A 22,704-nucleotide genomic window follows, 5' to 3' on the forward strand; every position below is an offset into this window, starting at 1 on the left:
TATTAATTTGCAGGTCACTTTTCTATTTGATACAGGTTTTGTTTCAGTTTTCAAGGTGCACTAGTTGGATTGGATAAAAGTAGGTAATAAAGCAGGATTGTAACCTTGCTGTGCTTTTTTTCTATCCCTCTGCTCTGCTATAACCATCTACCTCTGTTACACACACAGGGATCAATCACAATTCTTTAGAAATATGTATCAAACTATTATCAACAGAAAAGCACCATTAAAGTCTATGAGGATTATTGTAGATAAATCATTTGATATGTTTTTCTATTTGATTGTGATCGATCCCTTTGTTTGCACATAGTGGGACTGGCTCAATACTGCCCTCCCTCTGTGGATGTAATTAGGTTTTGTGTATATATCTAGGTATGCTCATTCAACATTTATTTACATATAGTAACATTTTTAAATTATTTTCATTTCTAAATTTTGATTGCTAGCCCTGCAAATGGAAAACAGATTGTATACGTGATGTTTGGACACCCGTGCTTTAATTAATATTAAAACACTGTTTTTTGTTCATACAAATATTATAATGCACCTGGATAGTGATGGTTTTAAAGAGACATTAATGTCATAATTAGACATTCATGATTCAGGTATAACATACAATTTTGAACAACTTTCCAGTTTGGTTCTAATATTTAATTTGCTTCCTTCTCTTGTTATCCTTTGCTAAATGGTTTGTCTAGGTAAACTCAGGAGCAGCATAGAACCTAGGTTCTAGCTGCTGATTGGTGGCTGCATATATATACTAATTGTCATTGGCTCACCCATATGTTCAGTTAGAAACTTGCAGTGCATTGCTGCTCCTTCAACAAATGATACCAAGTGAATGAAGCAAATTTGATAAAAGAAGTAAACTGCAAAGTTGTGTAAAGTTGTATGTTCTACCTAAATCGTGAAAGAAAAAATATTGGGTTTTATGTTCCTTTAAGCCTATTGCAGTTATCTAGATACCAGCATGTATATGTAGCTGTAGAACATTTTAAGTATTCTAAAAAAAATTTACAACATTAAAAAACATTAAAATACACAGGGTATGGAAAATTATTATTTCTAGAAACAGGATTTAGTTTGTTTGCTAGGTTTATAAATTAGTACATTTGATATTTTTTAGGGCAGATAGAAACTATTTAGTTAGCAAATGTTTTGTTAAACTTGTGAATTTCTGATTTCTAATTAAGTGCATTTTGAACAGCGTATGTGCTTTACAGATCCATCCAGCACTATTCACTTTAAAATGGCAGCATAATCCTAAGAAACAGGTGAGAGGGGTGGGGCTACAGCATAATGAAGAGTTTTACTTACGGCCATCTTGTTGCAGTGGATATTGCTGTTTTGTGCAGACAATGGGCTGTACTGAGGTTTGTCTTCCCTCTGCTTCTTGTTTACAGACCTAGAGTTGCACCTGTGCTTCTTGCGTTTGGATTGATGTCGGTCTTTAGACTGGCCATGAAGTCTTTTTAAGGAAAGAAATGATAAAAGTAGTGTCAAAACCCAATGCAAGCAGCAGGTAAACCTTATCCTCCTACATCAGGTTCACTATTGCTTTAACCTTTTTCTGCTCTCCAATAATAAACATAAATTATCCAAGTTGCAGTCCTTTCATATAGTTTGTGCTATGATGGTAACCTCTCAGGATGCAGCCTTCTTGTGGTCAGTTGTGTGGTGCTTTAATAGTTTATATTAAAAGCAAATGTATGGATGGAGAGAGATGCAAAACCATCTATATAATTCCATAATTATAAAAAAATATAAATATTATTAGCAGTGCTTTTTTCTACTAAGAGAATCTGATTCTATCATGTAGGATATAAAACCCTGACCTTGCGACAATCTGTCCAGTGATTACCAGATACGTATAGGAGCTTGTTTACATGTTCCCCTAACTGGTCACAGAAAAAGAGATAAGAAAAACAATACTGAAAATATTTTTCAAGGGGTATTTTCCCAGAGTTCAAAAGAGCAACAATATTAATGTCCTTTTAATATAAAGGAAGTTTGTCCCTTTAATATAAAGGAAGTTTTCTTAGCCCTTTATATATGCTATGGAAGTTTGCTATCACCAAGTCATTGTAACTAATTTGCTATGAGAAAAAAAGAGAGGTACTATTGAAAGTGAATTGTATAGGCTCATGCACCCTATCATGGTAAATTCATTTTCTTCTCCTATTAATTCCTGAAGGAAATCATTTTGTCACGTTTACATTCACATGATAACTAACTTCACTTATTTCACAGAATGTCAGTATATAACTTTATGCCCTTAGATTTTTCATTGTTATTCTAGCTACTTGCATATAAAAAGAAATAACATTGTTATATATCATAGTATAATCTATATATTAAGGTGCTTTAGCACATGCCCATCTTCTATATTATTTGTGTCCCATTTTCTTGTAGTTTGTTAATGAATTAATTTTATCAATAAATTAGTGAGGGGGGTGATATTTTACTTTTAATGGATCTCCATTTGAAATTTTATAGGAAGACAGATATTTTATCAGACTTAAAGCTGCAAATGAAATGATCAATGTTTTCCTTTTCTGTAACTCCCTTTTAGGTAGAGCCTTATAATCAAAGTATGGAAAGAAATCGTGCAAAATCCTTGGAGGCTTTTTTTTATCATTATATTATAATGTAGGTGTCTCTTCTTATCATCCCGGTCTCTGCATAGCTAGATAAATAGCTCTCAAGATAAAATTTGCTATTCTAAAATTCTCTGAGGAACTTTGCAGTACTGGCGTGACTGCTTATATAATCTCACCAGAGCAGAGAGCTTTAGTTAATCAGGCTCCTAGAGGTCAACCCATTATGCTTTAGAATTAAGAATCATTTATCAACTATTAATTCATGATTTCAGTTGTTTATCTTTTCAGCATTTTTATATAGGGTGTATTTCTGTGTAAATAAAGCTTATTCTCTTTCCTGCTTACATTGGTTGCCGAGCACAGGGGTAACTCATTAGCAACAGAGACTTTTGTTAAAGGGATATGAAACTCAAAATTGTTCTTTTGTGATTCAGACAGAGCATACAATTTGAATTTTTTTCCCCCATATTTCTTCTATTATCAAATTTGCTTTGTTCCCTTGATTTTCTTTGTTGAAAATATACCTAGGTAGGCAACTTGAGAATGACATGGCTCGAAATAGGGCTGCCATCTAGTGCTCTTGTAAATAGATACTAATCTTGAGAAACTGCTGTTCCAGGAATGGGCAGGCTCCTAAGCTTTACAGCCCTGCTTTTCAACAATTATACGAGATTGAAGAAAAATGTATAATAGAAGTAAATTAGAAAGTTTTTTTTTAAATATCATGCTCTATCTGAATCATAAAATAAACATTTGGGGTTGCATATCTCTTTAACAATGGTGACATGAACTAAATAGTAAAATTCTCCAAGTTACTGTGATGCACCTGGAATTGTTTTGCATTAGTTACCTAGAAATGTATGTTACATATATTAAAGGTTATTACCTATTCTCGCAACTTGAGGACCTAGATTCTGAGCTCTCTGATCGAGAGTGGCGGTGACGGTGGCGGTGAGATTTTCGAGGTCTTCCACGTGAGCTTTGTGATATGCAGAAAAACAATGTTAGGTGCTAAAATATGTATTTAGAAACAAGACCTTTTTAATGGTTATAAATTACATTTTTAAAAAAAACCCATAAATTGTGAAATTAGATGCAAACTTGCTAAGCAGAATGTTTTCAACATATTTAAATAATGTCTTGGAAGATACACATTTCTTGTTAGGCAATGTAGACATATGCCTAAGTGCATATTTTCTCTGATAGGTTCCTTCCTGGTTGTTCAAATAAAAATATTTGTAATACTCTCCAAATAATCTTACATATTGGTGGGTGTTTTTAAATGGCTAACTTATACAGAGTAAAGTCCTGTGACAACCATTAATAAAAGCTGTAATCTGACTACACATCTTATTATACAGCACAATCCCATTGAAGCGCTCTTTAAATAGATTGCAAATTTGCATTTGTACATTTCATTAAATCATGTTACACCTATGAGTATCTGAACTTCAAAACATTTCTCAGAAAGTGGTTCCTATAATGGTCTGTAGAAGTTGAAAAGCTTTCTCAGAATTCTGAAAATAAAGTTATATTGTTAAAATGGAATAGAATTGTCCCTTTTAAGCTTTAAAGTAACCAGCAGTGAGAGTCTGCACTTCATCTAAGCTGGTAAACAGACAGAAACTTTGCCACATCATAAAAAACAAATTATAATTTAATGAGTGTTTAATGGAGATCCATTCAAAGCTTCCTTCTCATTGTGAACCTCTCAGGGCAATGAGGTGTGGTTTCACCACTGTCTACTTTCAGATGGAAGAACCTGAGAACTGCATCTTTCCAAGAGCAGAGCTCCTATTGCTCAGTGACTCTTAATGATATTACTGACAGGAATGATAATCACAACTGCTCTTCAGACGATGTAAAGGAAATTTCCTGTAGTTTATGTCATCCCAGTATGCTTTTGCAATCAGAGCAGTGCAGAAAACCAGCAGGAAATCACTTTTAGGTATCTGATCTACATGAAAGAATCTAAGTAGAAGATATTATTACTCACTGGTGTAACGCTACTTTTCTTTATTTCCAATAATTTAAATAGTTTTTGATTTATAATATATTCCAGCCAGCATCACCTATGAACAATGTGACATTTTTACAGAATATTAAATTAGAAAATGTTAACTGTGTATTGGTCTCAGATAATGTATGCTTCTGTATGTACCGTAGTTATGTATTTTAATAGACAGAAATAGCAATCAAGAGTTATTCACTTGGAAATATTTCTGATATAAAAAACTCACTGTAACAGTGGTATATGTCAGCCTTTGACAGACCCTACGCTGAATTAGATTTAAAATAAATTATATTTATAAAATAAAGAAAAATGCTAATAGCAATATTTTTACCTACATGAATCATATCACTGAGCTTAATTACTTCCCTTTACTATAGTCCATACTAAGGGGCCGATTTATCAACATTCGTATGGAGCTCGATGCCCCTTGTTTCTGGCGAGCCTTTAGTCTAAAGACCGCTGCTCCATAATTTGTCCGCTTGCTCTGAGGCCGGAGACAGAAATCAACCCGATTGAATATGATCGGGTTGTTTGACACCACCTGCTAGCGGCCGATTGGCTGCAAATTTGCAGGGGGCGGCATTGCACCAGCAGCTCACAAGAACTGCTTGTGCAAAATGTCAACAGAGTATGCTGTCAGCATTTATCGATGTACAGCGGACATTATACGCTACATCGTATCATGTCCGCTTGCACTATGTTAAATATACCCCCTAATGTATGTAGTCGCGGTAACTATACAACACTAGCAATTCATTTTTGAGTACAATATATCAAACATACTGAATTTAATTAAGCATTCTTAACGCTGATCATTGGTTACATATTTAGAGATGAGAAGCTGATAGTTGTCCTATGCAATGAAACTGAAAAACACTGCTATTTTATAGAAATAAAAGAATATTACATACACACAAGTTTATATCTGAAAAGATGAGTTAAATTTAGAGGTGACGAAGTTTATGCCATTAAAAAACATCTGGTGAAACAGTTTATATGCTTTTTATTAAAATGATCCAGAGAAAATCCAGAGTTCTTGCCACTGAAATCACAAAAGCAAAAAAGTAGTCCAGCTTTCCCTCTGACATTTAAGCTTCACTGTACAGTAAATGTGTTCTAATGTATTGTACATTACAATGTATTGTAATGTTTTGGACCCAGATATTACAATATTTATAAAAACAACAATATATCCTGTAGCTAATGTCTCAAGTAATGCAAAAGATGTGTTATGCAGTAGTGATTTAGAGTATATATCCCAAATTGTACTCTGATGGGGATCCTTTATTTGCATTGAGAATCAGCTGACTCTGCTATCCTACAGAAGCACAACTTTTTTTTTTACAGTAGAAATTAGGTCCATACAGTAAATTCAAATTAACTGAATTCAGACTGAAAACTCATACACCTAGATTACGAGTTTTGTCGGTAAAGCTGTGCATGGCTAACGAGCAGTTTTCCCTCACCGCTCACCTACAGTAACACTGGTGTTACGTTTTTTTTTTTTAAACCCGGCGTTAGCCGCAGAAAAGTAAGAGAAGAGCAAAATTTTGCTCCACATCTCAATACCAGCGCTGCTTACGGTAGCGGTGAGCTGGCTAAACGTGCTTGTGCACGATTTCCCCATAGGAATCAATGGGGCAGAGCCGGCTGAAAATAACACCTAGAAAAAAGCAGCGTTCAGCTCTTAACGCAGCCGCATTGATTCCTATGGGGAAATAAAATGTATGTCTACACCTAACACCCTAACATGAACCCTGAGTCTAAACACCCCTAATCTTACACTTATTAACCCCTAATCTGCCGCCCCCGACATCGCTGACACCTACATTATACTTATTAACCCCTAATCTGCCGCTCCGGACACTGCCGCCACCTACATTATATTATTAACCCCCTAATCTGCCAGTCCCCGACATCGCTGACACCTGCATTATAATTATTAATCCCTAATCTGCCGCCCCCAATGTCGCTGCAACCTACCTACACTTCTTAACCCCTAATCTGCCGCCCACAATGTCGCCGCCACTAAAATAAAGTTATTAACCCCTAAACCACCGTACTCCCGCATCGCAAACACTAGTTAAATATTATTAACCCCTAATCTGCCGTCCCTAACATTGCCGACACCTAACTACACTTATTAACCCCTAATCTGCCGCCGCCAAAGTCACCACCACTATTATAAATATATTAACCCCTAAACCTAAGTCTAACCCTAACCCTAACACCCCCTAACTTAAATATAATTTAAAAGAACTTTAATAAAATAACTTTAATTACCTAAATTATTCCTATTTAAAACTAAATACTTACCTATAAAATAAACCCTAAGCTAGCTACAATATAACTAATAGTTACATTGTAGCTATCTTAGGGTTTATTTTTATTTTTCAGGCAACTTTGTATTCATTTTAACTAGGTACAATAGTTATTAAATAGTTATTAACTATTTAATAGCTACCTAGCTAAAATAAAGACAAATTTACCTGTAAAATAAAAATAAACCTAAGTTACAATTACACCTAAAACTTTTTCCAAGACTCGTAATCCCATTGAAAAGATAGGATACGCAATTGACGTAAGTGGATTTGCGGTATGTTCGAGTCGTGGAAAAAAAGTGAATGGTACACCTGTACCTGCAAGACTCGTAAAACCAGTGTTAGGAAAAAAGCAGCGTTGGGACCTCTCAAAGCTGCTTTTTAAGGCTAACGCAAAACTCGCAATCTAGGCCATATTGTTTACACTCACTGTACTGGTTTTTGCCGATTCCTAATTTCCTTCTAAACCATATAAAGAAACCCTCAGAGATGCTTTCTATGGTGACGTACTGTTTTTGTGTAATGTTTTTCTTCCTCCTCATTAGTTAATAACTTTTTTATGCAACAACATTGTCATAGCACACACCTATCATCCTGATGAAAAACAAACATATATATTTGCCAATCGAGATGATAGCAGGAAGAAAACTAATGCTTACTGTTTTTTGTGTTTTCTTTCTTGCTTGCTTTTACTTTTTGGACTTGATGAACTAGAAAAAGAGGCATTAAATATATAATTGAATACAAAAATGTAAAATGCAAGTTGCAAAACTAACAAAAAAAAATGCAGAGAAGTAACTAGACAAATTTAGATTGTGTCTTTTTATGAAGATTCTCCTTACTTTTTACCTGTGATGCGAGTACTGAGTAGGGATGGGCGAATGTTTCTAAAAATTCGAAATTTAAAAAGAATTTTGATACATTCGTTCATTCGAATCGAATTTCGAAAGTTTAGATAACATTCTAACATTCTATTTTCGAATTTTTGTTTTCGAATTTTTCAATAAAATTCAAAAATAGTTTGAATAATAGAATCTTTAGCTATGTATTCATTCAATTTCAAAATGTAATATTCGAATTCGAATGTGACTTTCGAATTTGAATGTGACATTCAAATTTGAAATAGTATTTGTAGTCTACAATGGTGTTTAATAAATGTAATATTCGAATTTGAATGCTACATTCGAATTCGAATGTCACATTCGAATTTGAAATAGTATTTCTAGTCTTTTACTGTGTTTTAAATGTGATATTCGATTCAAATGTGACATTCGAATTCGAAATAGTATTTCTAGTCTAATACTGTGTTTTATAAATGTAATATTCCAATTCGAATGTGATATTCGATTCGAATGTGACATTCGAAATAGTGTTTCTAGTCTACAATTGTGTTTTATAAATGTAATATTCGAATTTGAATGTGACATTCGAAAACTGTAAATAACAATTTTTAAGAATATTCGTTCTTATCAACATTCTATTATGTAAATCAAATTTCTACAATAACATTCGTTCTAACATTTGAATTTGGATATAAACACATTCTCCCATCCCTAGTACTGAGGCTTCAGTACTTTATTCATGGACATTGGGTATTAATAAATGCTGTCATTTTATATAGTTCTTGTGAACCCCTTGACCAGCGAGGCCTCAATCTACTTAATTAGAGGTGAGGCCACAAAATCAAACAAAGTGAAACATAACCTTGCAATAAAACTAATGTCATCAAAAATGAATTTCATCAAATATCAATCCATGGCCTTTTCTTCTATTATTACTCCTAATCTAAAATAAAAATAATTTATTATTGAACATTTGCATATTCCTTAATAGTTCAAGATCAATAAATTGAAGATTTCTATTGCATGTTTCAGGTGTCGAATAATGTGATAATGCCCCAGATCATTAACCTCCTAGTGAAATATTTACACTTTATGCCCATAAAAAGCATATTATTCCTCAAAATCTTAACCATAGGGTCATATAAAACAATGAGCCCATTAAAGGTTGTTAGGAGTCCTGTAGGAATCAGATTTAATTCCCCCTATGGACATCTAAAGACAAATATCTAATTATTTTCAACCAAGCAATGTTGGAGTCTTAAAGCTTAAAACCAAACTCAAGAGAGCCAACCCACAAAACCATCAATAAAGGGACACTCAAGTCAAAATAAACTTTTATTATTCAGATAGAGCATGCTGTTTTAAGGCACTTTCCAATTTTCTTCCATTATCAAATTTTGCACAGTCTTTTTATGTTCACACTTTCTGGGGAACAAGATCCTATGAAGCATGTGCACAATAGGGTATACTCATAGGGTATACTTATACTAGTCTGTGATTGGCTGATGTCTATCGCATGATACAGGGGACTGAAAAATGGGAGAAAAAATAAATTTATCAGAAAAAAAAATCTACTGCTTATTTGAAATTCAGAGTAAGTGATATTGCATTGTCTTTTTATTATGTACTTGTTAATTATGCAATTCTACTGCATTGAGTGGTCCTTTAACTGGATAATATACAATATAAATTTGTCTAGTCATTTTTTTTTTAATTGGGTTAAAGATTATGACTACATTATGTTACACAATCTTAGATATGTCCAGGGAGATGACGCCATGTAGTCAATAACTAAATTATAATTGGATAGGAAGATTCTAGAAGATGCTTCCTTGTAATTTCATGATACATTGATTTGAATCTTTCATTCATACTGGTTAACAGACCAGTTATTTATTTTTTATTAATTAGTTTAAGGCTTTTTTTGTGAGTAAGCCATATGGGTCCAGATGCTTTACCTCTTCCCATTTAAAGGACCAGTAAATACAGTAGATTTGCATAATCAAAAAATGCATGATAAAAAGACAATGCAATAGCACTTAGTCTGAAATTCAACTGAGTAGTATGCAGTATGCTTATACGTATATTCTTAGAATTCTTGCACATGCTCAGTAGGAGCTGGTGACTCCAAAAGTGTAAATATAAAGAGACTGTAAATACATGTGTATTCATATATAGACTTATACATATACATTTTTAGCGATGTATATATATGTATATCTATGTTAAAGCCCTTTGTCTACCTTTTTTACCACCTGAGATCACATATCTTTTAGCCTTTATAACTTTTAAGTGCAGATTTTTTTTTTACTTACCCATGACGTCTTTTTTTGGAAGAAGACCTGGGAATTAAAAAAAAAAAAAAATGTTATACTCATCTTGCTGCAGGAAGACATCATCAATAAATCATTAAACACACATAATCCATTTTTTTTTTATATGAAATCTATGTGTCTTCAATTTCTATAAGATTATCAATACTGGAATTGTAAACTGTATCGTAGGATAAGATGATGTTGTTATGTTATACAAGCATGGAACACTAGCTCTAATTAACATGATTATCTAGGAAAGGTTGTGATTAAGGTAAACTTTATAAAAGAAATCTACAGGCTCATCTTTCATTTTAACCACTGTAGAAATTTTGCAATATGAATATATATATATCTCAAACCTTAGTTGCCATTATTACTTCAGAAATGTGAATGTAAGTGAAGGGAAAAGGAATTTGAAATTGTGAAAATAGAGAAAAGAAGGACATTCAGTAAGACACAAATAAAGATAAATTAGAGCAGGCAAATAGATTGTGAGGAGAAAAAAAGGGGGTATTTGAAAGATGGAGTGAGGGAAACAAAGGACAGTAATGGATAAAGAAAATAGATGAACAGTGAGGAAGCGGAAAGAGGTGAAACAAAAAAGGAAGAGAGAAATATGATGGTAGGTATCCAGCATGGGTGTATTAATTTCCTATATCTATAGGACTGGGCCTTATTCTGGTTTAGAAAATATAGTTAAGATAATAATTCATACTCTATAAATACATGCCCATTTGTCGAGGATAGATGTGTAGAACATTTTATTTAATCTGTATATATATATATATATATATATATATATATATATACACACATATATATACACACATACACACACATATATACACATACACACACACATATATACACACTGTACAATATATATATAAAATAGCTATTCTATGTTTGGTGCCCTCAAGGGCTGTGACTTAGCATCTGTACTTCTGTAATTACATAGATAATACATTGTTATACACAATTGGTGCCTTACATACCTGTTCCTCTTGTGTTTCTTTGAACTTTTCTTCTTTTTCTTTTTTACTGGTGAGGGACTGTAGGATCGGGACCTTGGTTAGAAGGAAGGAAAGATATTAGGGAATTTTCAACATAAAATCTCACATATAAAAACATACATTCTGTTAGCAGAGAAGAATCGAAAAGCTCATCTAGACTTTCTATAGGAAGTGTAAGCTTAATTAATCTTTAGGAGGTTTACTGTTGTCCCAGGCATTCCTATATTTCCTTACAGTGTTTTCTACAGCTCTTCTAGGAAGTCTGAATCACATATAATTTAGCATATGCTCCCAGTAGTGCATTACTTCTCCATCCACAAAGGATATAAAAAAAAATGAAGCAAATTTGATAATAGAAGTCGCTGAAAATTGTATGATCTATTTGAATCATAAGAGAAAAAATATTGGGTTCCATGACCATTTAAGGTTCACTTTCTAATTCATAACCCTGTGTCTCCACATGAAACTTTTGTGAGGTGATAAGTCACTGTCCTAGAGAGTGTCATTACACCTAGGCCAAATGAACACTGTCTACTATGGTCACAAACTAAAAAAGATCTAAATATTTAAAGAAACCCAATAGTAATGTCTATTCATTTGAAAGAACATTTAAATGTAAATAAATATACCAGTATCATATTTGCACTTCTTACTAATGATAATGGGCTAATTGGCGCATTCTACTAATGCTCAATGATAATTGGAAGCAAGTACCTAGCAACCAGTGAGCATTGGCAGGAATTACCTAGCAACCAATGAGCAGTAATATGAAGTACCTATAAGCTTAACATTTAGTAGCAAATGCTTATGAGCCAATGAGCAGTAGCAGGAACTAAGCAACAGCTTTATTAGTATAAATTCAAATGTAAAAATATTTCAATTATTTTTTAATGAAAAACATAATGAAAAAATGAAAGAGAAAGAAAGAAAAGAGGGAAGACGGGAAGAAGTAAAGAAAGAAAGTAAATAAATTCAACATGTTTAAAATACCTTTTTCATATAGACAACAGAAGATTTTTGCACACAGTGTCAGCATTATAAAAAGTGCAGCTTCATGTAAAAACTCACCTTTTTCTCTTCTTGCGTTCAGATTTCTTCTTTTTCTTTTTTCCTTTAGTCGGTGGGGAAATGCTCACATCTTCTGCTTCAGAATGGCTATTGTTAAACAACACATTACAATCATTAACCAATAATTTTACAAAAACACAATTACAAAAAACAAACTGAAGAGTTGATGGACACAGTGTTTAAGTTACTAACTAGTGTATAATAGTTGTACCCTATAGAAATGTTTTGCGATGTTAGTAAGTACCCAAATTGGCACTCATAACAAAATTGCTGGCACCACCATACTGCTTTTATTGGCTCCAATTGTAGTGAATAATCTTTCCTTATTAATTATATATGTCAGCAATTATTCTTTAATTGCTTATATATAATAAGAATTTAAATGTAAATACATTTCAATGATTCTTTATATTTAAAAATGGGTATCATGGCCCCTTGTATATTATTTTATACGATGCACCATTCTGGGCATTCACCCCTGGCCTAGCGGAACCTTCACATGGAAAGGTCTCTACTTGACTACGATTTAGTAATCCACACCCAGTTTTCTGACTAGCTTTGTGACTAGTCATTTGTTTTGTTTATCAGAGACCCGTAACAGCCTGCAGTATAAATACATGATAATAAGTCTAGGGCACCCTTGTAAAACGGAATAAATAACAGCTAATGCTCTTAAATAAGGAAACAGTAAATAATGCCAAGACTGTAAAGCTATATTTCAGTTTTATTATGGGAAAAACAGTCCTTTATCAAAAAGTCTCTTTGCACATAACTTTTTGTAAAAGCATATGAGTTGCTTCCAGCTTTTCCATCTTAAACAAGCCAGATTATATAGTTATCTGCTATATATTTATTATTGTATATCTTCATTATACTAAATACAATATATGGCACCACTTGTATTCTACATTTTTTTCTACATTATTTCATTATATACTGTGCTTTAACTTTTATGAAGATTCTATCTAATTTTCTATTTTTTTTAAAGAATGTCTTTACATCTAATAATATTGTAGAATCACGGTTTAATAGAATTAGCACAAAATCATAGATGCTGATTATAAATGAGTGGTTCACTTTTGCATTAGAAGAATAAAGAAAACTACATGTACAAAGATGCTTTTACACACTAAAGCTTAGACAAAAAGGATTTATAGCCATGGATTCTGTCTCATCCTCAGCATGCCAACATCACAACATAGAGATTAAAGGGATCTATTACACTTCTCTCTCTTTCTGCTCTTTCTCTTTTATCACCAAAAGAAACGTTTCTTAGAAAAGCATCACTCTAGTAATCTGTATTTATGGAATATACTGTGATGTTAAGTGAAAAACGCTTTGTGAGGTCCATAGAGTACGACTGTCATTTATCTACTGCTCTGTGGTTCTCTTTTTTTTAGCTCTGCCTATCAATATGTTCAGTTCATTTCAGTTGGAGGGCATGGATGGTATTTTTGGGAAAAAGCTGCATGAAAAGTGAATAGTGAGGTCATGTAAGGTAAAGGGAATCTCATAAAAAACAGATACACAAAAATGTATTTTATTAGTTTTCAAAACACATAAAAATTGAAATTAAAAGACTCTAGCAGGTTCATGTATTATTGTATGAGAAACAGATTTAAATTAGACATTCTCAAAGATAGAATGGATCAAATTAATACCATATAATTTGAGATTAATATGCTGTATCAGATATAAACAAAGTTTCAGTTCAGAACCTGCACAGACATTTAACTCTTGATTATGAAATATACTCACTTTTATTTTGATAAATATTGGCATGACTAAGTGCAAGTCTTAAATGATGCATGATTTATATGGTGATGTATCTGGACAAATGTAATTGAACATCAATGCACAAATTCTGTTGAGTGAGATTATAACTTTTTGTAATTGTAAAAAACATATTGTAAACTGCATTTTATTTTAAGAAAGAGAAGGAGGGTGAATAGAAAGTTTTATTCTCCTGTATGCCATTTTGTAGATAACTCTGAAATTGTTAAGAATGTTCATCAATATAGAGGTATGGTTAGTATAAAATGTTCACTTGGCACTTAAAATCAGTAATTACATATAAAACATACATACTCTTATAGCCATGTCCTTCACTCTCTGCCTCTAGGTCCCTCTCATTACCATCTATCTCCCTTTCCATCTTCAGGACTTCTCAAACCATAGCTATTCTTTGAAATTCAGGCTGTCAGACACCCCCCCCCACCCCCGCTCGACATCCTCCCTCAAAACATATCTCCTCAAAAAGACTACCTCTTAACCTCATAAGTGTATCACTCATCCAAGACAAATTCTCAGAACCAAACACTTTTCGTCAACAATGGACCTTGGCATACAATCAGCACCACATATTACTTATAAATTTATTTATTTTTAAATTATTTTTTATGTAGAGAAAAGATATACATACAGAATGAGAGCAAGCATACAACAAGCAAAATAATGCCAATATATTCAAGGCAGGAATTACAAGTTATAGTTTCAAAGAACCAGCACTGCAGTTACATGTCCAAATAATTCAATCAGACCTCTGTTTGTATTAAACATGCTATGTATTGGAAAATTTTACAAATGGCTCATGTAGTCAGTCCTTCATGTGCCAGTTAGACAGTAAATTCTTAAGGATATAAACTCAATTCTACCAATGTTACATTTATATTTGTAAGTTCATTTATCATGGGCTATATTACCAGTGGATCCGTAGCCCACGATTAACTCTGCTAGATTTCAGCTTTTTGTGCGCATGGGTAACGTGCGTATCACAAGTTGAAAGTAAAACGTTTTCGCGTGAGCACTAACCTAATGCACGCAATAATCTGAAGCCCAAATATTGTGACCATGTCAACATATTTTCCCATAGAATTCAATAGAGCGCAAAAAGTAGGGAAAACATATAACACCCAACAAGACACGCAAACCACGACATGAAAATATTAATATTTCACATTCCAATGTTCTTCACATAGCAGAATATGTTCTATTTATTCTTAAACACATATTTCTGTATATATCAGATTTTTTGGGGTAAAATATATATCTGTACCTATATATATATATATATATATATATATGTAACGGGGTTTGGCCTAGGCCCACAATTACCCCTGTGGGTCTCTACCCCAGCTACCTCCATGTGCTCTGCAGGCTGATCCTGAGTCTCCGCTACCTGGGAGTTGGGGTACATGACTGTGGCAGTGCCTCCACCTGACTGGGCATCCAGGGCAAGAATGGGTTTCCCAGATAGGAACATAATAAATAACTACAACACACACAGTAATAACAGTAAAACAGTATGAACATGTATTAAAGGATTATGGTAAATAAAAATAAGGCAAGAAATACAGTGGCTAACTAACACACCAACTCTCTCTAACCAGGCCCAGCAACCTCCCAAACCACCTGCGAACCCACCCTAAAGCTTCACCCTAATGGCTGATGGGTACCAGTTGGTGCACAGATATGTTGGGGCCCTTTAAGGTAATCCACATGCATTTAAACAGTTACAGCTCATAGGAAACTGCAATCCACAGGAAGAGCTGTTTATAAGTTTATGTGATGGACAGAATGCCCTGTCAGTATGACAAGGAGAGAGGATACTTCTTACCACTAAACAGGATTCTGCACAGGCTGAAAGAAAACTCCAAGGTCTGCCAGTCATTTACTTTGTCTGCATTCTTCTCCACAGCTCTCTAACAGGGTCAGACTGCAGCTGGCAGCATACACTAAATCAGCAGAGGAATGCTGTTACTTTACAAGATGAAGTCTGCAGCTCTTACACAGCCAGGCCTCACACACACCTTCACTGCTCTGACATGTCTGCTTCCTCCTGTGTCTTACACTCTTCTTTCAGTTTCACTTGATCACATGACCAACTAGTCTAATAGTTGCCTAGGCAACTTCTCCTGCAGACTGTATACAGGTGCAAAAGTTCAACAGGAAGGGCTACATTCTCCCCCTTGTAAAATCCTTGCCTTCCACTGGCAAGGTTCCACCAAGAGGAAAATTGAAAAAACAAAACATATAAATAATAATAAATGCACTAACAGTCCTATAAACAAATGTTAACTATCTTACAGTTTATTCTAGTACAGAGAGGTTCCAACATTCATAATGTCCGCAACCGCATACAGAAAATTGACCATTTTAGACTGTACCTGGGGCATATGTACATAACTGGGTTCTCCGACTTGATCGTAAGTAAGAACCCTGGGAGGCTGTCGTATTCTAGTACCCAGTCTCTGTTCTCTCTGAGGAAGTCCAGAATGTTCCTGGGAATCTTCAGCTCTGGCCACTTGGGTGGGGAGGTCACCAGATGCTTGAGACCCTGGCTTTCCCATGATACAAGAGTCTCTTTTTGGGGTCCCAGGCACAAAGTTGGGGCTGTTGGGATTCAATGTAGAGGAGGCTAAGGGAGGAGAGGAAGGAAAGTGCTGTGTTTCCTCAGCAGGAGGAGACCACCATTGATCATCAGCACTAAGAGCTTCTGGGGTCTCTACTGCCTCATTTTCAGGACTCTCCGTTGTGCTTTTCTCCCATTCACTACTACTCCCTTCCTCTTCATCGATATAGGCTATTGGTAGTAGATGGTTACTATGCCAAGCTTTGATCCGGCCTACTGGGCCTTTTATATTATACACTGGCAGCCCCTTTAGCTTAGACACAACTTCAAATAGGGTATCCTTCCATCTGTCTGCTAATTTGTGTTTCCCAGGTACCCCTAGATTCCGGAGGAGAACCTTATCTCCCGCTTGGACTTCCCGATGCTTCACTTTGGTATCATATCTTCTTTTGTTGCGTTCCTCCATTTTTGCCGCAGCTTGAGTGGCCAACTCGTAGGCACTGTGAAGGTTTTGTCTGAGGGTCCTCACATACTGGAAGTGAGAGTCTGACTTTGTCCCATCTGGGGACACCCCCAACCTTGACATCTATCGGTAGTCTGGCTTCCCTTCCAAACATTAGGAAATAGTGGGAAAAGCCTGAGCGTATCTGGTGAAATGGTCTGTTACTACCAGAACATTCCCAATTCTGGTAGTATCATTCTCAATACATAGATAGTCCATGCACACAAGATCCAGGGGTCCTGTACTTCTCAGGTGGCCCATAGGGGCAGCTCTCACAGGCAGAGTCTTTCTCTGAATACATCTTCTGCAGGTCTTCACATAATGTTCAACATGTTCTCTCATGCGAGGCCAATAGAACCGGTCTTGTACCAGGCCATAGGTCTTGTCTACCCCAAGATGCCCATGTTGATCATGGAGAGCTCTCAGGACCATTCCCCGATATCTATGAGGTAACACTAGCTGCTTTCGACCAGGGTGGTCATGGTATTTTATAATTCTATAAAGGATTCCATCTTCTAGATGTAGTTTACTCCATTCTCTCCGGTACAAATCTCTTTGTCCAATGGGAAGGGAGCTCAGTAATTTAGGGTTCTTGGCTCTCATTGCCTTGAGGACTGTACCTATATACCAGTCCTGTGACTGGGCTTTCTTCTTGTCTTCATTGGTTATGTGAGACCACTGTTGGAGCATTGCTGGAGCACAGAATACCTCTGGTACGGCTTCTGGGGAGTGACATATGGAGTCTATTCCTCTGAGTTCAGAGAACTCATCCTGCCTCTCAGCCACTACATATGTTTGGCACAGGGCTCCTACCCCAGGCACAGGGATTTCTTCCCATTCCTCCTTTTCTTCATGAGGAGGAAGTCCAGGTCTGTGGGACAGAGCATCCGCACTGACATTCTTAGGGCCTGGCTTGTATTTAAGGCTGAAACTATAGTTTGACAATGCTGCCAGCCACCTATGCCCTGTGGCATCCAGCTTTGTTGTTGTATGAATATAAGTAAGCGGATTGTTATCCGTCCTTACCTCGAATGTTGCTCCATATAAATAGTCATGTAACTTGTCCACAATTGCCCACTTGAGCACCAAGAATTCTAGCTTATGGACCGGATAGTTTTTCTCTGCACCAGTTAGACTTCTACTTATGTAGGCCACTGGTCTTAACCCTTCCGGGTAGCTCTGATGCAATACGGCCCCTAAGCCTTCCATACTGGCATCAACATGGAGCACATATGGTTTCTCGGGATCTGAATATGCCAATACAGGAGCTTCTGTGAGTCTTTTCTTCAAGATTAAGAAGGCTTCTTCGCATCCTGAGGTCCATTTCTTTCCGAAGGAGTCTTTAGGACTTGGCGCCTTAACACCCACTATAGCAGAGGTAGTCTTTAACAGGTTGTGTAGCTCTCGAGCAATCTTTGAATAGTCTTTCACAAACCTCCGGTAGTAACCGCAGAATCCAAGAAATGAGCGCAGCTCACTGATGTTATCTGGCCTGGGCCAGTTCATCACCGCTTCAATTTTGGTCGGGTCAGTTGTCACACCTTGTGCGGAAACAATGTGACCTACATATGTAACAGAGTTCTGGGCAAATCGACATTTGTCTATTGATAATTTCAGACCCTCTGCTTGGAGTCGATCCAACACCTTCAGCAATCGCTGTTCGTGCTCTTCTGGTGTCCTTCCAAACACTATGAGGTCATCAAGATAGACTAGGCACTCTTTGGGATTCATATCCCCCACAGTCTTCTCCATCAGCCTTTGAAAGGTGGCGGGAGCTCCAGTGACCCCTTGGGGCATCCTGGTAAACTCGTAGAATCCCAAGGGACAGATGAAAGCTGTCTTTTCCTGATCCTCCTTCTTCATGGGTACCTGATAATACCCAGACCTCAAGTCCAGGACGCTGAACCACTGGCTTCCAGAAAGGGCATCTAGCAGATCTTCTATCCATGGCAGAGTATATTGATCTGGCACATTCCTTTTGTTTAAAGTCCGATAGTCTATGCAGAGCCGGACTGTGCCATTCTTTTTCCTAACTACAACTATGGGTGAGGCATATGGACTTCTGGACTCTTTAATAATGCCAGATTCTTCCATCTGTTTGAGTATATCCCGGACATCTCCCACATCTCGAGGGGGTATTCTCCTTGATCTTTCTCTGAAAGGAGCTGGGTCAGAAAGTCTGATAGCATGTGTGGCACTCTTTGCACATCCCACATCCATTTCTTTCCTGGAGAAGACTTTCTCTTGAGTAGCTAATTTGGATCGGAGGCTATCTCTCCACTTTTGTGGTAGAGGAGAATCTTCCAGTTGCTATGGCTCGTAGAGTCTTAGTCTCTCCAGGCCTTACAAATAAAGGTTCTTTCCCCGAGTAGTGGCATGATCCTGGTCTAGCTTGTAGGGCTAGTCGATGGCATTCTTTCCCTAGAACAGGGCTGACTTCCATCAGTCTGGTTAGAGATACAGCTCCAACTTCAGTTAGGTAGGCCCTGAACATGTCCTGCACCATTCTTGCGTTGGTACCCAAAATTATTGGGGCGCACATTGTTTTCTTCATGGAGCATACAAGAGCTTCCAATTCCATAGGGCAGATCATTCCTGTGTTTAACTGTGGGATGGTTATTGTCACTCTTATACATCCCTCTACAGGCTGGGCCTGAGATCCCACTCCCCACAACTGCAACTCTCCTGCTGGCTCCAGGGGAATATGTTTTAGATGATGGTCATAGAAGTCTCTATTAATGATGGTGACCTGGGATCCAGTATCTAACAAGGCCGAGGCATGAATATCTTCTATTTGTAACTGTATCAGAGATTTGGGCCCGATCTTGGCCCCCACAGATAATATGGGTGTTTTTTTTTTTCCTCTTTTCCTGAAAGGACTGGTAGCTTGAGCCTCCTCCAGCTCAATAGCTAGCACATCCACTTCTGTATCTGATGAATTAGTGGGACACTCCCGCTTGAAATGCCCTGATTTTCCACACTTAAAACAGTTCCCTCGGGGGGACTGTTCCTCTGGGAATAACCTTCCTGTGGTCTCCCTGCGGTGCTGCCTCCTGGTAGGAGAATAATCTGTTCTTCTTGGCGATAATTTAGACAATAATTCTAATTCAGCTACCTTTTTTTTAAGGACGAACAGTTCCATATCCTCTTTCTCTGCAGCTTTAGAAGAATTTCCTTTTTGTGGAGGAGATGGGGACATTTGGTTCTCCAGTATTTTTGCTTTTCGGTTCAGTGTGGAATAGGACAAGGCTTGATCATCCAACTTAACTCTTAACATGATCATGACTGGATCATTGCTAAGGCCTCCCTTCTGAATTTGTTTGGATAGTCGAGCATCCAACTCAGATGCAGTGACTGCTCCATTATGAAACAGTTTTCCCAGTGACAATTGTAATCGATTGATATAGTCTGAAGCTTTCTCATGTTCCTTCTGTTTAGTGGCTAGGAACTTGATTAATAGATCATCAGAGTCCTCAGATTTTCCATACGCATCCTGCAAAACTTTCAGGTAATCTTGTGTGGTAGCTTGTTCATTCACTCCCCTAAACAGCCTTATCATATTCGTAGCTGGGAAACGAAGACTCTCCATTATCCGTTGTTTTTTTATGTTATCCGTACAAGACCATTCTTCCAATAATTGTACAGCATTATCCTTCCAGGCCTTAAAGGGTTCCTCCCCGGCAGGAACAGGCTGATTCCCAGAAAACACTTTCAGCTTACGGTAACTGTGGGTATGGGTAGCTGTTACTATGGCTTCTGAGAGTTTTTGCAGTATTTCAGATATGTTACTCTCTCCTGAACTTGTGGCTCTCAATAGGGAATCGCCTGGTTTTGGGGATGTTGGAGATGAGGGAACCACTAGATCTGGGGTCTTAGGGACAGTTGTCCCTTGCACACTGGAAAAGTAGACATTTCGTTTGGGGATGGCCCCAGTCTCTACAGGGGTCACCGGTAATCTCCTGGGGGGTTTCTCAGACAAAGGGGACAGAATCTGGGAATAACTTGATACATTAAAGTCTCTTTGGCCTATAGTGGAGGGTTGCTGCAGTGTAACCCCTTCCTCCTTATCAGGGAGAGCGTACACTAAGCGACATCCTTCAGGAGCTGTTTCAAGAAGGTATAGACATGTAGGCCTATGACGGCCTCTCAAATCTGCATGGGAATATACTAACATGTAAGTTTGACCGTATGAATCATGCAGGATATCTCTGATGGTAGCCATCTCTATTCCCAGTATAATCTCTACGCACTTGGTGACATGCTTTATCTCACTATAGGGAGGTACCTGGCATATCATCACTGCATGATGCAATGGTACCTTCTGTTGCTGGGCCCAATCTGTTACAAATGGGAGTGTGGGCCGGGGAATTAACATATCCTTACTGGGTGTACCCCAATTTATCTCAGCAGTACCACCAAATGTAACGGGGTTTGGCCTAGGCCCACAATTACCCCTGTGGGTCTCTACCCCAGCTACCTCCATGTGCTCTGCAGGCTGATCCTGAGTCTCCGCTACCTGGGAGCTGGGGTACATGACTGTGGCAGTGCCTCCACCTGACTGGGCATCCAGGGCAAGAATGGGTTTCCCAGACAGGAACATAATAAATAACTACAACACACACAGTAATAACAGTAAAACAGTATGAACATGTATTAAAGGATTATGGTAAATAAAAATAAGGCAAGAAATACAGTGGCTAACTAACACACCGACTCTCTCTAACCAGGCCCAGCACCCTCCCAAACCACCTGCGAACCCACCCTCAGGCTTCACCCTAATGGCTGATGGGTACCAGTTGGTGCACATAAATGTTGGGGCCCTTTAAGGTAATCCACATGCATTTAAACAGTTACAGCTCATAGGAAACTGCAATCCACAGGAAGAGCTGTTTATAAGTTTATGTGATGGACAGAATGCCCTGTCAGTATGACAAGGAGAGAGGATACTTCTTACCACTAAACAGGATTCTGCACAGGCTGAAAGAAAACTCCAAGGTCTGCCAGTCATTTACTTTGTCTGCATTCTTCTCCACAGCTCTCTAACAGGGTCAGACTGCAGCTGGCAGCATACACTAAATCAGCAGAGGAATGCTGTTACTTTACAAGATGAAGTCTGCAGCTCTTACACAGCCAGGCCTCACACACACCTTCACTGCTCTGACATGTCTGCTTCCTCCTGTGTCTTACACTCTTCTTTCAGTTTCACTTGATCACATGACCAACCAGTCTAATAGTTGCCTAGGCAACTTCTCCTGCAGACTGTATACAGGTGCAAAAGTTCAACAGGAAGGGCTACATATATTTGCAGTGTTAACTGTTAGATCCCAGTCATTTGTCCAATCCTCCAATATTTGTATATCACTTCTCATTCTGTCTACCTCCCCCCCCCCCCCCCCGGGAACATCTACTCTATTACAAATATTTGTATGATCTGCAAACAGGCATACTTTCCCCTGTAGCTCTTTCCTGATGTTAAATAGATATGTTAAACAAAACAGGCTGGACTGCACTAACATTAGCGCGCAACTTGAAATTACAAGTCCATGGTAAATCCCATTTAACAGAGATGGTTGTGGATGTGCTAGCACGGCCAACATCACTATAGCGCAACCTATGCTTTTACTGGAGATCGGGACGGCGCTAAATAGCACTGTTATTACAACAAGTTGAAAGTTATA

General features: G+C 37.2%; 1 protein-coding gene across 1 annotated transcript in view; it reads right to left on the reverse strand.

Annotated features, from left to right (window-relative positions):
- The window catches only part of SRRM4 (serine/arginine repetitive matrix 4), a 164,651-nt gene that overhangs the window by 37,209 nt on the left and 104,738 nt on the right, over positions 1-22,704 (reverse strand). Inside the window, exons 3-8 of the mRNA XM_053699748.1 lie at positions 12,174-12,260; positions 11,088-11,159; positions 10,093-10,119; positions 7,595-7,645; positions 3,487-3,579; positions 1,318-1,468 (exon numbers count right to left, since the gene is read on the reverse strand). Of these exons, the coding sequence (XP_053555723.1) occupies positions 1,318-1,468; positions 3,487-3,579; positions 7,595-7,645; positions 10,093-10,119; positions 11,088-11,159; positions 12,174-12,260 (481 nt within the window). The remainder of the gene's footprint in view (positions 1-1,317; positions 1,469-3,486; positions 3,580-7,594; positions 7,646-10,092; positions 10,120-11,087; positions 11,160-12,173; positions 12,261-22,704) is intronic.

This window comes from Bombina bombina, chromosome 2 (assembly GCF_027579735.1).
Source record: "Bombina bombina isolate aBomBom1 chromosome 2, aBomBom1.pri, whole genome shotgun sequence".
In the NCBI taxonomy this organism is placed as follows: Eukaryota; Metazoa; Chordata; class Amphibia; order Anura; family Bombinatoridae; genus Bombina; species Bombina bombina.